Here is an 18,599-nt window from a genome sequence, read left to right on the forward strand (position 1 = left end):
TTTGGCACTCAACGCATGGCGAGATAACCCGACTTATCTCGGGTATGGCACACAATGAGTTAAAGGTGCATCGTGTTGTTTGGAGAGAGACATTTGAAACTGTGAGACGTGAAAAAGAAGATGTCATAACTGAATAAACAAACTGTTTGGTCCCTGAAACAGTGCCTGACGCTACTGAAAGGTTACTGTTTCACTGTTGTGGTTGGTTACTGTTTTTCTTTAATGGTAGGATTCATCAGGCAATAAAAAATTTATTATTCTACAAATGACATAGCTTTTGTATAGTAAATATATACAATTTGTAAACTAATTGTGGGCTCTTCAAATGTCAATCAAACTCTCCCCAAACATAGTGCACCTTTAACTGGATCTGTGTACCTGAACAAGTTCAAGTTCAAGTCCCAAAGCATGAAACAGAGCCACGACTCTTATCTTATTCCCGTGAGAACGAACGGGACACAGATTGTGTGGATACTGGGACAGCAGCCTGCATGCTTTTCCAGGAACATATTGATTATGGGGATCTGAGAGAGGCCTTGTTGTGTTCATAAATACACACAAACTGTCCCAATATCATAGAACTACAGTATGTGAATTCAGTTTACTGGTGGTTTTCACACAGTATTACCCAGAAAAGTGACTCGAAGCTCTGCCTCTTCTACCGCCAGTCCTCCACGTTATGTAAAGTACCGTCGTCATCACGCCACTATCCTGACAACCGACAGGTTCAACATGAGCAGCAGCAACAGCGGCATCAAGTGAAGTCCGTCGCCGGGCGGCACCGTGGCCCCCCCGCTCCCCACCTCGTTCCACTCCTCGTCGTTCTTCCAGTCCTCCTCCTGGTCGTCCCACTTCTCCTCCACCACCACCACCACCACCTCCTTCTCCTCCTCCTCCTCCTCGTCTTCCACCACCCTGTTCAGGCTGTCGCACTTCTCCCCCTCGTGCCCCTCGTAGCAGTGGCAGCGGAACCTCTCCGCCAGCAGCCGGAGCTCGTGCTGTGAGTGCCAGCCGCTGACCGCGAAGTCGCCGTCCCCCGCCGGCTGGATGCGGTAGCTGTCGGCGCTCAGGTGCAGGTAGTGCTGGGCGCGGGCGTTCCGGCGGACGCAGCGCCCGTTGCTCTGGCACAGGAAGTCGCTGCAGACCTCGGCGGCGCGGGTGACGTTGGTGATGTACTGGCCCAGTCGTTGGCCCAGGAAGGACTTCACCTTGGTGCAGTTGAACTGTGGACAGGCGGTGGGCGGTGGGGGGGAAGGGGGCACAAGTTAAAGTGGCATGAAAAGAGTGGGGTTGTGTGAGAACAGGCTGTTTCAGGGAGTGAGTGGATGAGAGGGTTCAAACGTAAGCATTGTGCGTTTCAAAATGTTAGAGCGGTTTTAGAACGGGAGCACTAACAGAATTATACACATGACGTCCGCTATGACGCTATCTATTGTCCGTCTCTGTGTGTTTACAGCAATGGGTTGTGTCTGGTGCCAGAAGGGGCTCAAGAAAAGAACACTTTGTTCCGGAGTCGACTCTCTGGCCATGCGTGTCCTCTCCTACTGTCGTCTGGTTCTGAATGACTAATGAACTCTCTTAGCGTGTGTTGACACGGGACGAACACGCCTAACAAGAGCCAATGGTTGTTGTGGAGCAGATGTTGGGCCACACTGGCCGCAGGGACAATGTTTCCGTCTCAGGGTATTGTTTGTTTTTATGCCTCCCATTCACTTTCTTTGCACTGTTCAATAAATGTATATTGCACCCCAATACATATACAGTATATATATATAAACATCAACAGGCTGATTAGGATAATACTGCCGAAGTTGGCAAAACTAGTGCTTGGGAGCGTTCAACCCTCAAACCGTGGCCTCTAAAGGTGATGTTAAAGTGGTCTGGGGTCCAGTGATGCTGCTCTGATTAAAGGTTATGTTAAAGTGGTATGTGGTCCAGTTATGCTGCTCTGATTAAAGGTTATGTTAAAGTGGTCTGTGGTCCAGTTATGCTGCTCTGATTAAATGTTATGTTAAAGTGGTATGTGGTCCAGTGATGCTGCTCTGATTAAAGGTTATGTTAAAGTGGTCTGTGGTCCAGTTATGCTGCTCTGATTAAAGGTTGTGTTAAAGTGGTATGTGGTCCAGTGATGCTGCTCTGATTAAAGGTTATGTTAAAGTGGTATGTGGTCCAGTGATGCTGCTCTGATTAAAGGTTATGTTAAAGTGGTATGTGGTCCAGTTATGCTGCTCCGATTAAAGGTTATGTTAAAGTGGTCTGTGGTCCAGTGATGCTGCTCTGATTAAAGGTTATGTTAAAGTGGTATGTGGTCCAGTTATGCTGCTCTGATTAAAGGTTATGTTAAAGTGGTATGTGGTCCAGTTATGCTGCTCTGATTAAAGGTGATGTTAAAGTGGTATGTGGTCCAGTTATGCTGCTCTGATTAAAGGTCATGTTAAAGTGGTATGTGGTCCAGTTATGCTGCTCTGGGTAAAGGTTATGCTAAAGTGGTATGTGGTCCAGTGATGCTGCTCTGATTAAATGTTATGTTAAAGTGGTGTGTGATCCAGTTATGCTGCACTGATTAAAGGTTATGTCAAAGTGGTATGTGGTCCAGTTATGCTGCTCTGATTAAAGGTTATGTTAATGTGGTATGTGGTCCAGTTATGCTGCTCTGATTAAAGGTGATGTTAAAGTGGTATGTGGTCCAGTTACGCTGCACTTATTAAAGGTGATGTTAAAGTGGTATGTGGTCCAGTTACGCTGCACTGATTAAAGGTTATGTTAAAGTGGTATGTGGTCCAGTTACGCTGCACTGATTAAAGGTGATGTTAAAGTGGTATGTGGTCCAGTTACGCTGCACTGATTAAAGGTTATGTTAAAGTGGTATGTGGTCCAGTTACGCTGCACTGATTAAAGGTTATGTTAAAGTGGTGTGTGATCCAGTTATGCTGCACTGATTAAAGGTTATGTTAATGTGGTATGTTGTCCAGTTACGCTGCACTGATTAAAGGTTATGTTAAAGTGGTATGTGGTCCAGTTAGGGCCCGCGTCCACTTGGCGCATATTTCTGACCGCACGCATCTGTTTTCAATGTATTCCAATGGGGAGGGAGCGCATGCGGCCGCCTCTAGGAAGTGCGCTGCCGTCGGCTTCTTTTCTCAGCTTTTTTGTGCGGCCGAAAGTTGAAACTTTCTGAACTTTCAGAGCGATGCGCTGGAGCTCATTTTCAGACAACCAATCACAGCCATTCATCTACCACTCTGTTTGTAACCTGACACCGGAGCTGCCTGCCTGTCTGGCTGTCTCCCACAGACCATTGAGATTCGCGACAAAACTAATAATAATAACTACACGAATACACTACTAAAAAGCTAATAAAAAGCAAAGGGCGAACTGTGGTGTCAGGCAATAGCTATATATATAATTAATATACAATAAAGTTATTCAAATATGCTATAATATGTGCAAAACCGCGGCATGGCTGTAGATTTATTTCTGTCATCTACAAGATGCGCTTCAAGCCAGCTCTGCCGGCGCACTCCCAGCATGTTTCACGGAGAAATATGACCCTAAGAGTGGTATGTGGTCCAGTTACGCTGCACTGATTACATCCCGTTGAAGTTAACATGCTTCAAATGTGAAAAAGTATATCATCTTCATACATTTTTTATTTTATATTGCGTTTTCTATGCAAACATATTTTTCTTCAAAATAGCTAGTAACTGATGGATTCAGATACATGTAGTGGAGTAAAACGTACAACATTTCCCTTGAAATGTAATGGAGTAAAAAAGTATAAAGTTCCCTAAAATGAAAATACTCACATGAAGTACAAGTAAGTCGAAACTGGTACACAACTTGAGTACAAATACTTAGTTACTTTCCACCACTGCCTTTATAATGTATTATAAAGTCACTGTGCAGTATTGGATGCTGTCTTTCATGTTTTGCAAAAGCTCCATATCCAGTTAGAGCTGCATGAGGCAGCTTCTTGGAGATGAGCGTGAGTGAGTCCACCTGCCGGCAGCAATAGAGCGGAGCTCTGCATCACTGTTGAAGCCAACGCCAGCAACACAGGTCTTCCACAGACTCCCAGAGCAACACAGGTCTTCCACAGACTCCCAGAGCAACACAGGTCTTCCACAGACTCCCAGAGCAACACAGGTCTTCCACAGACTCCCAGAGCAACACAGGTCTTCCACAGACTCCCAGAGCAACACAGGTCTTCCACAGACTCCCAGAGCAACACAGGTCTTCCACAGACTCCCAGAGCAACACAGGTCTTCCACAGACTCCCAGAGCAACACAGGTCTTCCACAGACTCCCAGAGCAACACAGGTCTTCCACAGACTCCCAGAGCAACACAGGTCTTCCACAGACACCCAGAGCAACACAGGTCTTCAACAGACTCCCAGAGCAACACAGGTCTTCCACAGACTCCCAGAGCAACACAGGTCTTCCACAGACTCCCAGAGCAACACAGGTCTTCCACAGACTCCCAGAGCAACACAGGTCTTCCACAGACTCACAGAGCAACACAGGTCTTCCACAGACTCCCAGAGCAACACAGGTCTTCCACAGACACCCAGAGCAACACAGGTCTTCCACAGACTCCCAGAGCAACACAGGTCTTCCACAGACACCCAGAGCAACACAGGTCTTCCACAGACTCCCAGAGCAACACAGGTCTTCCACAGACTCCCAGAGCAACACAGGTCTTCCACAGACTCCCAGAGCAACACAGGTCTTCCACAGACTCCCAGAGCAACACAGGTCTTCCACAGACTCCCAGAGCAACACAGGTCTTCCACAGACACCCAGAGCAACACAGGTCTTCAACAGACTCCCAGAGCAACACAGGTCTTCCACAGACTCCCAGAGCAACACAGGTCTTCCACAGACTCCCAGAGCAACACAGGTCTTCCACAGACTCCCAGAGCAACACAGGTCTTCCACAGACTCACAGAGCAACACAGGTCTTCCACAGACTCCCAGAGCAACACAGGTCTTCCACAGACTCCCAGAGCAACACAGGTCTTCCACAGACACCCAGAGCAACACAGGTCTTCCACAGACTCCCAGAGCAACACAGGTCTTCCACAGACTCCCAGAGCAACACAGGTCTTCCACAGACTCCCAGAGCAACACAGGTCTTCCACAGACTCCCAGAGCAACACAGGTCTTCCACAGACTCCCAGAGCAACACAGGTCTTCCACAGACACCCAGAGCAACACAGGTCTTCAACAGACTCCCAGAGCAACACAGGTCTTCCACAGACTCCCAGAGCAACACAGGTCTTCCACAGACTCCCAGAGCAACACAGGTCTTCCACAGACTCCCAGAGCAACACAGGTCTTCCACAGACTCACAGAGCAACACAGGTCTTCCACAGACTCCCAGAGCAACACAGGTCTTCCACAGACTCCCAGAGCAACACAGGTCTTCCACAGACACCCAGAGCAACACAGGTCTTCCACAGACTCCCAGAGCAACACAGGTCTTCCACAGACTCCCAGAGCAACACAGGTCTTCCACAGACTCCCAGAGCAACACAGGTCTTCCACAGACTCCCAGAGCAACACAGGTCTTCCACAGACTCCCAGAGCAACACAGGTCTTCCACAGACTCCCAGAGCAACACAGGTCTTCCACAGACTCCCAAACATGTGATTGGTTAACGATGAAGGACGCTGGTGTTTTTGGCCATATATATATAATATATGGTTATATTTTTTTTACACCACTGGACCACATACCACTTTAACACAACCTATGGATACACAAACGTCATGTAGAATGTGTACTTTTACTTTAGATACTTAAGTACACGCAATAGCAAACACTTCTCTACATTTACTTAAGTAGAACTTGAATGGAGGGCTTTTACTTTTACCAGTGTACTCATTTAACTGACTATTGCTACTTTCAAGGAGGACAGTAAGAAGGTTAGAGTTGTTATTATTATTATTTCTTTTATTTCAGATATTGATTGAAGAAGTGTGTTTTTTTAGTCGATGGCGAAAGATCGCTGTCGTGTTTTCGGCTGCTGTCCTGACTGTGGTGGGAAGTCCGTTCCACCATTGTGGAGCAAGGACTGAGAATAGGTGGCTTCTCCTTGATGACCCTCCCGGAGCTCGTGGTAGAAGGAGTGGGTCTGAGACGACCAGACGGGCGGAGGGGTCTTGAGGGTGTGTAGTTGGAGACCATCGACCGGACCATTGACCCAATAGGAGAACAGTTTTACGCGACTGGAGTCGGGCTACTTTCTAAGTGGATGAAAGTATTTCTTCGGATGGCCTTTGTACCGCGTGCGCGCAGGGTGGGTGAGTCGGAGGAGCATGTTAATGTAAAGATATAACGTGATGTCTGTGGGTTTCATGGCGTCGGCGTGTAGTATCTGTGACGTATCGCCCCCCGGGGGATGGGAGGCAGGGAGGCGGCGAGAGGACGGTGCGTTTAGATGCAGAGGAAGCAGCCAGAGACCAAATGAAACCAAACAATGAATATGAATATTATATATAGTGGCACTGTTCACAGTTACGCAAGAATATCCTTTATTGTATTTACCCACAGGGTGGGTTCTGGGTGTCTGTCTGCTCCTTTTCAGCAACACCCTGCTTCACACTCTGGACACACTTCCACACATTCACACCTGGGAGCTGATGTCCAGTACAACCACAGTCTGACCACTGTTGACCACTACGAGCTGCCCAGTACAACCACAGTCTGACACTGTTGACCACTAGAAGCTGCCCAGTACAACCACAGTCTGACACTGTTGACCACTAGGAGCTGTCCAGTACAACCACAGTCTGACACTGTTGACCACTAGGAGCTGCTAGGTACAACCACAGTCTGACACTGTTGACCACTAGGAACTGCCCAGTACAACCACAGTCTGACACTGTTGGCCACTAGGAGCTGCCCAGTACAACCACAGTGTGACACTGTTGACCACTAGGAGCTGCCCAGTACAACCACAGTGTGACCACTGTTGACCACTAGGAGCTGCCCAGTACAACCACAGTCTGACACTGTTGACCACTAGGAGCTGTCCAGTACAACCACAGTCTGACACTGTTGACCACTAGGAGCTGCTAGGTACAACCACAGTCTGACACTGTTGACCACTAGGAGCTGCCCAGTACAACCACAGTGTGACACTGTTGACCACTAGGAGCTGCCCAGTACAACCACAGTGTGACCACTGTTGACCACTAGGAGCTGCCCAGTACAACCACAGTCTGACACTGTTGACCACTAGGAGCTGCTGCCCAGTACAACCACAGGCTGACACTGGTGACCACTAGGAGCTGCCCAGTACAACCACAGTGTGACCACTGTTGACCACTAGGAGCTGCCCAGTACAACCACAGTCTCACACTGTTGACCACTAGGAGCTGTCCAGTACAACCACAGTCTGACACTGTTGACCACTAGGAGCTGCCCAGTACAACCACAGTCTGACACTGTTGACCACTAGGAGCTGCCCAGTACAACCACAGTCTGACACTGTTGACCACTAGGAGCTGCCCAGTACAACCACAGACTGACACTGTTGACCACTAGGAGCTGCCCAGTACAACCACAGTCTGACACTGTTGACCACTAGGAGCTGCCCAGTACAACCACAGTCTGACACTGTTGACCACTAGGAGCTGCCCAGTACAACCACAGTCTGACACTGTTGACCACTAGGAGCTGCTCAGTACAACCACAGTCTGACCACTAGGAGCTGCCCAGTACAACCACAGTCTCACACTGTTGACCACTAGGAGCTGTCCAGTACAACCACAGTCTGACACTGTTGACCACTAGGAGCTGCCCAGTACAACCACCGTCTGACCACTGTTGACCACTAGGAGCTGCCGAGTACAACCACAGTCTGACACTGTTGACCACTAGGAGCTGCCCAGTACAACCACTGTCTGACACCGTTGACCACTAGGAGCTGCCCAGTACTACCACAGTCTGACACTGTTGACCACTAGGAGCTGCCCAGTACAACCACAGTCTGACACTGTTGACCACTAGGAGCTGCCGAGTACAACCACAGTCTGACACTGTTGACCACTAGGAGCTGCCCAGTACAACCACAGTCTGACACTGTTGACCACTAGGAGCTGCCCAGTACAACCACAGTCTGACACTGTTGACCACTAGGAGCTGCCCAGTACAACCACAGTCTGACACCGTTGACCACTAGGAGCTGCCCAGTACAACCACAGTCTGACACTGTTGACCACTAGGAGCTGCCCAGTACAACCACAGACTGACCACTGTTGACCACTAGGAGCTGCCCAGTACAACCACAGTCTGACACTGTTGACCACTAGGAGCTGCCGAGTACAACCACAGTGTGACCACTGTTGACCACTAGGAGCTGCCCAGTACAACCACGGTCTGACACTGTTGACCACTAGGAGCTGCCCAGTACAACCACTGACACTGTTGACCACTAGGAGCTGCCCAGTACAACCACAGTGTGACCACTGTTGACCACTAGGAGCTGCCCAGTACAACCACAGTGTGACCACTGTTGACCACTAGTAGCTGCCCAGTACAACCACAGTCTGACACTGTTGACCACTAGGAGCTGCCCAGTACAACCACAGTGTGACCACTGTTGACCACTAGTAGCTGCCCAGTACAACCACTGACACTGTTGACCACTAGGAGCTGCCCAGTACAACCACAGTCTTGACACTGTTGACCACTAGGAGCTGCCCAGTACAACCACAGTCTGACACTGTTGACCACTAGGAGCTGCCCAGTACAACCACAGTCTGACACTGTTGACCACTAGGAGCTGCCTAGTACAACCACAGTGTGACCACTGTTGACCACTAGTAGCTGCCCAGTACAACCACTGACACTGTTGACCACTAGGAGCTGCCCAGTACAACCACAGTCTGACACTGTTGACCACTAGGAGCTGCCCAGTACAACCACAGTCTGACACTGTTGACCACTAGGAGCTGCCCAGTACAACCACAGTCTGACACTGTTGACCACTAGGAGCTGCCCAGTACAACACTGATTTTGATGGATTTTTTTGTTTTTTTGTAATGTCATTGAAAGAAATACTCACTCTTACCATTAGGGGATTAAATTGTCCTCTTCAAAAACGCCATAAAAATATTATGTTGAAATAATTTTCCACTTTTTCTTTCATACATCTCTTATTCAACTTCAGCCCTGATCATAACCACCACATATTCAATTCAAAATAATTTTTTTGTAATTTAACAAGAACTCTTTTCAGGAAAGTTCATTTTCAACATCCACTTTACTGCAGTGCTCACTGTCACCATCCACGTCGACACCTGTAACGGCTCCTTTGCTGCTGACTTCCTTGCTCTCCTGGACTGTTTTAACACGTACAAGGCCCAACACACAACCCAGTGGACTTGGTATATAATGCACCAGAGGCACAGCCCCCTCTCACATGCAAAACATCAAAAACAAAAAACATCAGTATATCTGAACTGGGGAACATGATCCTGTCCCACACCTCCCCCGACCGCCCACCGTCAATAACCTGGTTTCCCACGACAACAAGGCTCTAGCCACTAGTTTCAACTCCCTGGCCCCGCTCAAAACACGCTCAGTTTCCTTCACGCATCCTGCACCCTGGTTCTCCCCCGAACTCTGCACCATGAAAACCCACGGTAGACAACTCGAGAGGCTCTGCACTACAGGAAATCTGGTCTCGTTGTTCAACGTGAGGCCTACAACGACCACATACAGTCTTATAAAGAAGCTCTAACCCGGACCAAAACATCATACTATGCCAACCTCATCACCAACCATCAACACAACCACAGAATGCTGTTCTCCACCATCAATCAATCAATCAATCATATTAATTTATATAGCACATTAAGACTATTCTACTATAGACTATTGCGCCTAAGACATGAGACGTGTCAACCAAAGTGCTGTACAGAGGGTAGATACATAGATACATATTGACAACAATCACACTCCGTTGTATGGGAGGGCACACAGGCAAGCACACAGGAAAACAGGGCATGAGTCAGTAGTTAGAAGGGGGTTTTGAACCTATATTTGAAGGCATCTATCGAGGGGGCGAGGAGCCTACTGGAGGTGGGGATGCTGTTCCAGAGTGCAGGGGCTGCAGCAGCAAAGGCACGGCCCCCCCTGAGCTTGAGGTTAGACCTCCGGACTGTCAGCCAGCTACTCCGGACCATTGACCGGCTGCTCCGCCCCCTTGCGCCCTCCCCCCCTTACTGAAGCCTCTGACCTATGCTCCAAGTTCCAGGACTTTTTCCAGGCCAAAGTGGACACCATCTACAGTCAGCTTCAGCCTCCCTCCCCCTCCTCCTCCTCACCTCCAACACCCGTTGTCATAAAGCCTGGAGGCCCAACCAGAGAGCCTCCACCTGTTCCCTCAACCTCCTTCCCACAACCCTCATCAAGGCATGCCTCCCTGTTCTGTCCCCCAGCATGGCTAACATTATTAACACCTCCTTCGCGTCTGGCACTGTCCCCTCCAGTCTCAAAATGGCTGCTGTCACCCCCATCCAGAGAAAAAGCAAGGTTTGGACCCGGATGAACTCAACAACTACTGGTCGATCTCCAACCTTCCTTTCCTCAGTAAGATCTTCCAAAGAGCAGTTGCCGCCCAACTCCACCAACACATGAGCTCTATGAGCCCCTTCAATCCGGTTTTAGAGCAAATCACAGCACAGAGACTGCCCTAATCAAGATCACTAACGACCTCCTCATGGCTCACTTACCATCTCACAAGCCAGGTTGCGGACCTTCAGGGACAGGGCTTTTAGTGTGGCTGCCCCCACCCTTTGGAACTCCCACCCCATGTACATGTCAAAATACTTCCCAAAGGTCAGTGAATACCACGATCACAACACCAGAGGGAGCTCCACAAATCATGTTAAACCCAGATTCAGCTCAAACAAGGGACTAAACACGTTTCGCAATTATGCCACATCAATGTGGAACGCCCTACCCAAAGCTGTAAAGGAATGTGAATCCCTACCCACATTCAAAAACACTCTAAAAAAACACCTACGGGAGACTGCAATTCGAAACTGGCCCCTGTAAATGTCCTAACACAACCCCCTCCAATGTACAGTAAATTACCAAGTATGGTTTTGTCAATATTCCAATGTACAGTTTTGCCCCTCCTACCCAACCTCCCCCCACTCCTACCCAGCCCCCCCCCCCCACTCCTATCCAACCCCCCCCCCCCCCCCACCCAATCACCTCCAATGTACAGTCCCCCCCACCCCCCCCCCACCTACCCAATCTCCTCGAATGTACAGTTTCTACGTCAAATGTATATACTTTTTTTTCTGGACTCTTTTTGTATCACAAACAGTACTGTATTTGCAAATCTGGTATGTCATAAATGTATAGATGTAGCAGTACTGTCTATCTGTATGTCATGTATGTCATATATGTTACGATGAATTGAAAATGGGGGACCCTGATGTAAACAAGACGAAAGTCTTTCTCTGGTCTGCATCCCCTTAACAATTGTGTAACTGAGGGGTACAATTCCCTGACTGTATTAATAAGTATGGTATCATTAAACCACTACTGTCTTATGTACATTACTACTGGCCATACAGTACACAGGTATATGAGATGAACACATCCACAATAACACGGTTTCACACAAATACTCATTTAGAAGAATATTTATTAGCAGCACTAAGATTATCTTACATTACTTTACTTATCAAGATTGAGAATTGCGCTTGTAAGGCGAAGAATGTGCATGAATAGGTCAAGAGCGTAAGTCCATGAGCATATTACGCAGGAGATAATTAATACCACCTGTATCTTAAGAATTATTTATGGTACACTAGTAGGGCAGCTGGAGATACTAATAAGGTCCCTCCGGTTGTAGGCCAGCAGGGGAGAGGATTTGTCGGTAACGAAAGTCTGGGTCAACGATGAATAAGGAGACTCCAGGTACAGGAGACAGTGCAATAATCTCTTGATCCGCAGACGAACAACAGCTATTCTCCGGTATGCAGTGCCGCATGGAAGAAAGCTAGCCAGCCTCAGGCGTCCTAGAGGCGGGCTCGACGTTGCTCCTCACAGGGTAAATCCCACACAATTGTGGGTGTAGACGATTCTCCGCTCCATCAGCTACAGGACCAAAGCAAATATAATCCAGCCGAAAAGGGCTCTGTAGTCGCCGGTGTAGGTTATCCAGTGTACATATCCACACGGTTCTCGTCTAGGGCTCCTCGGATGACGGCACCAGGTTAAGCCGCCCAGCCTGGATAAGCACACTAGCTCGGTGCGAGGAAGCGTTGGTAATGCTGGTCACTGTAGAACGGTAGCCGCACGATACACTATACATAATAGACTATTACTTAATAATAGAATAGGTCGAACTCGACGATACAGCGTTAAACTCTGACACTTCAGCTATCAATTCGCACGCGGTCTCAAGGCTCTATTTCGGGGCAAAACGGGCCCACTTCACAGCACGTTGTATCGTGGTGTGAGGCTTCAACTTATTGGTTAACAATACTGCTGTATCCACCTGCGACATATTTATACGTAAGGTGAACAATCTAGTACCAGCCTTATTTCTGTCTCGTATTCTTGCGCAGAGCCGGGCATGTCCAGACATGTCTTAGCGCTGACTTTGAACTAGACATTGGGGGTATGGCCCTGGCGCCTAGGGGATCGCTGTCCAATAGGAGAACGAAATATTATGGTCTGTACTAGGTAAAGGGATATTCCGTGTATATGTACAAAGAATATACAAGGGATATCAGACGATATACAAATACTATACAATATATCTCAAGTAATAAATATATATATTCGGTTTAATCTGATCCTTCGTAACAGCCGCCTCCTAATTAGTCCGCACCTAATTAGATAAGCAGAGACAGATTAACCGCACTGTCCACTACTCAATGTCCGTTGTGAGGAGTAGGGCAATTCACAAAGTCAGTGGGTCATGGTCGTCATTAAGCGAGTCGGGGAGCCGTGGCAACTCTATCAGCCTCGCCACCGGTCGGGTGTATGTCCGCCCCTGGACGAGCACTTCTGCCGCTCTGACCTTTCCGTCGGCACCAGTGATCACTTTGCTTACGCGGCCGGCCGGCCACGCAGCTCGGGGTAGTGACTGGTCTATGACCACGACGACTGTGTCCACTTTTAAGTTGTCCCCGTCCTTGACCCGCTTCTGACGGGCTGGAAGGGATGGTAAGGGGGTTAGGAGGAAGCGGGCCTGAGACTGCTTTGATCTGTGCTTGGCTGTTCCTCCACCTCCTCCGTCTGTTTCTCTTGTTTGCTCTGTACCCCGTCTGAGGAGGGGCCGGTTCCGGCCGCCCCATCAAGGAGTCGCTTGGGGTGCTGGGTTCGAGGTCAGCTACGTCTGGAGCGCGAACTCCCTCCCGTGCCCACGGCTCTCCCACAGGCCCCTCGCTTAATGTCAATAGCCTCTCAACGGGCTGTACGAGGGAGTGGCCGGTGTCGCTCGCCTTTGTGTGTAGGCAGCGTGTAGACGTGGGTTGACTGTCAAGTCCGTAGAGGGGGCCCTGGAGCGTCCACCCCAGTCGGGTCTGAACCACGACTGGGCATCCTTTGGGTCCGATGTGGGCCGCCTCAATTGGGAGAATGAGGTCCGCGTGGTCGGAGCCGATGAGCAGGGTCGGTGTGGCGCCGTCGATAAGCGGTATAGGTAGTTGACGTAGGTGCACATACTTCGCCATAAGCTGTGGGATGGGGTAGGTGTACTGTGATAGGCCTATGTCGTGGCTGGTGAAGACGTTGGTAATACTATACTGCTTCTCGGGCTGGTCCACCGCTGCTATCTTGAAGGAGACCCTTTCACCCTTTATGGTCTTCTGGTCTCTTCTGATGGTGCGTATTGTCATGGTACCTTTGGCACCCCGCAGGCCCAACTGGGCTGCGGCGGAAGCGAGGAGGAGAGTCTTTTCAGACCCATCGTCCAGGACGGCGTAAGTGTCCAGGACCTTGTCCTCGTAGCTCAGGAGCACTCTGACCACTTTGATGAGCACTCGGGGGGTCCCGCTATGCTGGTCAATGTGGAGCACTCCTGTTAGTCGGTTGCTTTGGATCTTCTGGAGTGGTGCCGACTCGCGGTCGTCCGAGTAGCACCGTGACTCCCAGTGCCTGCTGCAGCAGTCAGGACACCAGGGAGCGGTCTGGTGGATCTTTGGTACTGGTGCCACCGCCTCGGCCTGGTACATTACCGTGACGGGCCCACTTTGTTGTCCTGGCGGACGCCTGTTGATGTCATGCAGGACCTCCAAGTGGGCGCCGCCGCACCTGCCGCACTTCTTCTTCAAATGGCACTCAGCTGCCATATGGCTGCGCGCGCAGCGGAAGCAGCGGCGGTGGTCTTTTATCCACTGACTCACTTCGTCCGTGGTCAGCTTCTTGAACTTGTCGCATTGATACAGCCGATGTTCCCCTTCACAGTACTGGCATTCAATCTTCCACTCCTCTTTCGTCGAGGGGGTGTTGTGGTTCTTGTGCTGCGGTACTGATTCAACTTGGTGCATAACGGTCACCGACCGGCGGTTATCATTCGATCCCCGAGGTCCATCTCTTGGGCTTGGTCCACTCCACACGAACGTGTCCAGTCGTAGGCTGCTGACCTCCCTGGCGAGGAACTCAGATAGGTCTAGGAGGGATGCCTCTGGGCCGTTGGGGTCGCGGTGGTCTCTCTGCCGCCTGAAGCGCTCTTGTCGGGCGGGAGGGAGCTTCTCTAATATCCTTTCTACATTAGAGTTAGCGTACAGTTCGTATATCCCTTTTTCCTTTTGGGACCCCAGCATCCCTACCAGGGACTGTACCTTGATAGAGAGGTCATCTAATGCTCTGTTGTCTCTGGCTGGGGGGAGACGGTCGATGTCTCTTATCTCTTGTATCACGTAGTCCCATATGCGTCCATAACGTTGGTCAAGGGCTACTAGAGCCGCGGTGTATGGGGTACTTGAGTTGGAATATGCCAGCGCTATATTATGCGCTCTGGGCACCTTCAGGTGCTTGAGTAGGATAGCATATTTGTACGTCTCGTCTGGGACGTCGGACAGCATAGTCTCTAAGCACATCCGTAGCTCCGTGTACTGTGCTCTGTCCTCGCGTGTAAAATCCGGGAATGTCGGTGTGCCAAGGTACGATGCCATGGATGGCTGGCACATCGGTGAGCGTTGGGAGAGAGGCCTCCTGGGCGAGTCTCCCCGTACGTGTCGTCGTGGGCTGGTACTTGGTGGGTACCGAAGCCCGGGTACCCAGGTGCTGTTCCTCGGTGCTGACGGTGCGTCAAACTCACCCGTGAGTTGAGTCGGGGGTTTGTAGCGCAGTGCCTCGGGGCTGACGTCTGGGCTGTACTGGGGTTCGGAGACGTGGACAGGATCCTCCTGTTGGCGGGGTCCCGGGTCGCTTGGTCGGGTAGGGGAATGTGCCCTAGACCCTTGTCGTGATGATCTCCGGGAGCTCCGTGCGGAGAGAGGGGGTGTCGCCATGGCAATCAATTTGTCCATCGTCTGCGCCTGCAGCCGGTCGCGCTCTGCCTCGCGCTGGGCATGGGCGGCGTCGCGCACTGCTTCGTGCTGGGCATTGGCGGCGTCGCGCTGTGCATTGGCGCTGGCATGGGCGGCGTGGAGCTGTGCATTTGCGGCGTTGCGCTGTGCATTGGCGGCGTCGCGCTGTGCATTGGCGCTGGCATAGGCGGCGTCGCGCTGTGCATTGGCGGCGGCGCACTGTGCATCGGCGCGGCTTCTTTCAATGTTCTCTTCCGTCTGAAGGCGTCTGGTCTCCAGTCTTATGCGGTCGTCTTCACTCCTTTGTTGCGCCTGGAAGCGCTCTCGCTCGGTTGCAGAATGTTCGTGTTCACTGAGGGCTTGCGCTTGGAGTTGCGCGTGAAGGCGCTCTCGTTGGTCTGCAGCTTGTTCGCGCTCGCTCGTCTGTTGCGCTTGAAGTCGATCGCGTTCGGTGGAGGCTGCCAGGGTGGCGATGAGTGCCTGCGCCAGCATCTTGTCCGCTTCGCTGGGGGAAGACACAGGCGGAGGTGATCGGCTTCTGGCAGTGCTTGTTGGAGATCTGTTCTCCTGTCGCGCTCCGAGGAGGTCCATCTCCTGGGTGTGCGTCTCTTCTGGTCGTGGGTCGGGCTCTGTCCCTGGAGCGCTTTCTTTATCCTGGAGCTCTCCGGGGACTGTCCCGTTGACGTTGTCTGAGGGTATAGTCATGTCATGTCCCTCCTGGTCCCCCCCGTGAGCTTGGTCAGTTACGTTAGAACCCACTGGGGTCTCTACTGGCAGGGTCGTCTGGTCGGTAGGGTTTGACATGCTTTGACTATCCGCTTTATCTATTTTATCCGTATTTAACTTCTTTATAAAGCTAGGTAGTAGACTGGCAGCGTAGTCCTCTAGGTAAAGAGGTGGCTGCCGTCTGCGCTCCGGGCGATCTAGCTTAGGAGAACCGTTTGTGGAGTGTTCATCGCTGGCCATGTCAATATTAATATTATATTAATATTACGCTAATTACCCTCCGGCTCGAAGGACCAATTGTAACTGAGGGGTACAATTCCCTGACTGTATTAATAAGTATGGTATCATTAAACCACTACTGTCTTATGTACATTACTACTGGCCATACAGTACACAGGTATATGAGATGAACACATCCACAATAACACGGTTTCACACAAATACTCGTTTAGAAGAATATTTATTAGCAGCACTAAGATTATCTTACATTACTTTACTTATCAAGATTGAGAATTGCGCTTGTAAGGCGAAGAATGTGCATGAATAGGTCAAGAGCGTAAGTCCATGAGCATATTACGCAGGAGATAATTAATACCACCTGTATCTTAAGAATTATGTATGGTACACTAGTAGGGCAGCTGGAGATACTAATAAGGTCCCTCCGGTTGTAGGCCAGCAGGGGAGAGGATTTGTCGGTAACGAAAGTCTGGGTCAACGATGAATAAGGAGACTCCAGGTACAGGAGACAGTGCAATAATCTCTTGATCCGCAGACGAACAACAGCTATTCTCCGGTATGCAGTGCCGCATGGAAGAAAGCTAGCCAGCCTCAGGCGTCCTAGAGGCGGGCTCGACGTTGCTCCTCACAGGGTAAATCCCACACAATTGTGGGTGTAGACGATTCTCCGCTCCGGGAATAGACGGGGCGGATGTAGGCGTAGACGGGGATAGCGTAGCTACTGTTGGGCAGCATGGACACTCTCATGGCTTCCTGTATGCGATGGCGGACATATAAACGAGCTTGGTAGGAATCCTGGAGCATGACCTCCAGATAGATCGATGGGAATAACGCGGTTGACTCATTCCAAAGCCACCGCAACTTAGCATTCCTCTCTTTCTCGAGCTCAGGACAAGCTCCATCGTAGTCGGTCATGTCTCGGTTGTAGTCGTAGTTGTAACATTCTGGGTACAGATAATACCCCCAAAGTCTCTTAGGCCTCAGTCTCTTCCCGATACGAAGAGATCGAATGAAGTATTTCTTTGCAGCTCGTTCAAACACTATCTTCGCCCTGTCTTCCGCCTCATCGTCAGATAATGTCCGGTTCTTCATCTTGACCGTTTCGATCGAGAACTGCCGATAGATGTCTTTGCTGCCCCAATTGCGGTTCCACTGTGGCCTCCACTCCTCGAAGTCAAGGATGGCGAGTCCAGGTCGGTCCACAGGGATGTAGTACAGAATGTCGGCCTCAGCCTCTTCATGGTGTTCTTCGAAGTCGATCAGCTGTGGCAGGCCATCATCATACGTCTCCCCGGTATCTTCGTCCACGTAGGGGAAGACACCAAAGCGATAGGAGTAGAAGATGGAGATTCTCTGCTTTGTCGGCGTCTCCAGAGTGCTGCTGACGAAGTGGAAGTAGGAGAGGTCGAGAGGGATGCCGAATCTGCTGTCACACAGCTCTGTTGGAGCATTCCACATGAAGAGGAAGGGGTGGTCAGGGTTCACAGCCGGGTCAGTTCTGGGCAGAGCCCGGGTGGAGTCCAGCAGAGATACAGCGATGAAGAGGTGGATGAAATGCAGTTTACTGTCTATCAGCCGGTCTGGGTGCATTTTCAAAAGGTTCCTTGTTCCTGGAAAGAGAACATACAGAATAATAAAGGAACAAAGTTAGACTTTTTTTCTTATTATCTTTTTCCCCTTTCTTTTTCCGTTTTTCTCCCATCCCAATGTTAGTCGTTATGCCAATTCCCAATCCCCTTCCTGGTCGTTGCGCACTCTACCCCCTACCGTCGGTCCAGGAGGGCGGAGACTATCACATGCTTCCTCCGACACATGTGTACCCAGCCCACCGCTTCTTTTCACCTGGCAGCGCGGACTCTCAGTGTAACGTGTGGAAGGTCACACTACCTCTCTTAGATCATTCCCTCGCTGTGCAGGCGCCCCGACCGAACTGTAGGAGTCGCTGTTTACAACGACCAGGACCCACCCTCACCGGGTTTCCCACCCGCTAACACTGCCAATTGTGTTAGTATGGACGGTCGCCCAAGCCGGAGGCACCACAGCTGGATTCGATCCCACTGTCTCTGTGGTGGTAGACAGGCGCTTAGTCCGCTGCGCTACCCGGCCGCCCTTAAAAATTAGACA

At 50.4% G+C, this 18,599-nt stretch overlaps 1 protein-coding gene across 1 annotated transcript in view; it reads right to left on the minus strand.

Moving 5' to 3' along the window:
• Window positions 1–348: 348 nt before the first annotated feature.
• The window catches only part of LOC311244780 (hyaluronidase-4-like), a gene marked incomplete at its 5' end in the record, with an annotated part of 74,828 nt that continues 56,577 nt past the window's right edge, over window positions 349–18,599 (minus strand). The window contains 2 exons of the mRNA XM_084334467.1: window positions 349–1,223; window positions 17,121–18,085. Of these exons, the coding sequence (XP_084190593.1) occupies window positions 699–1,223; window positions 17,121–18,085 (1,490 nt within the window). The 3' untranslated portion in view covers window positions 349–698. The remainder of the gene's footprint in view (window positions 1,224–17,120; window positions 18,086–18,599) is intronic.

Source organism: Notolepis coatsorum (assembly GCF_963971535.1).
Source record: "Notolepis coatsorum genome assembly, chromosome: 18".
Classification (NCBI taxonomy): domain Eukaryota; kingdom Metazoa; phylum Chordata; class Actinopteri; order Aulopiformes; family Paralepididae; genus Notolepis; species Notolepis coatsorum.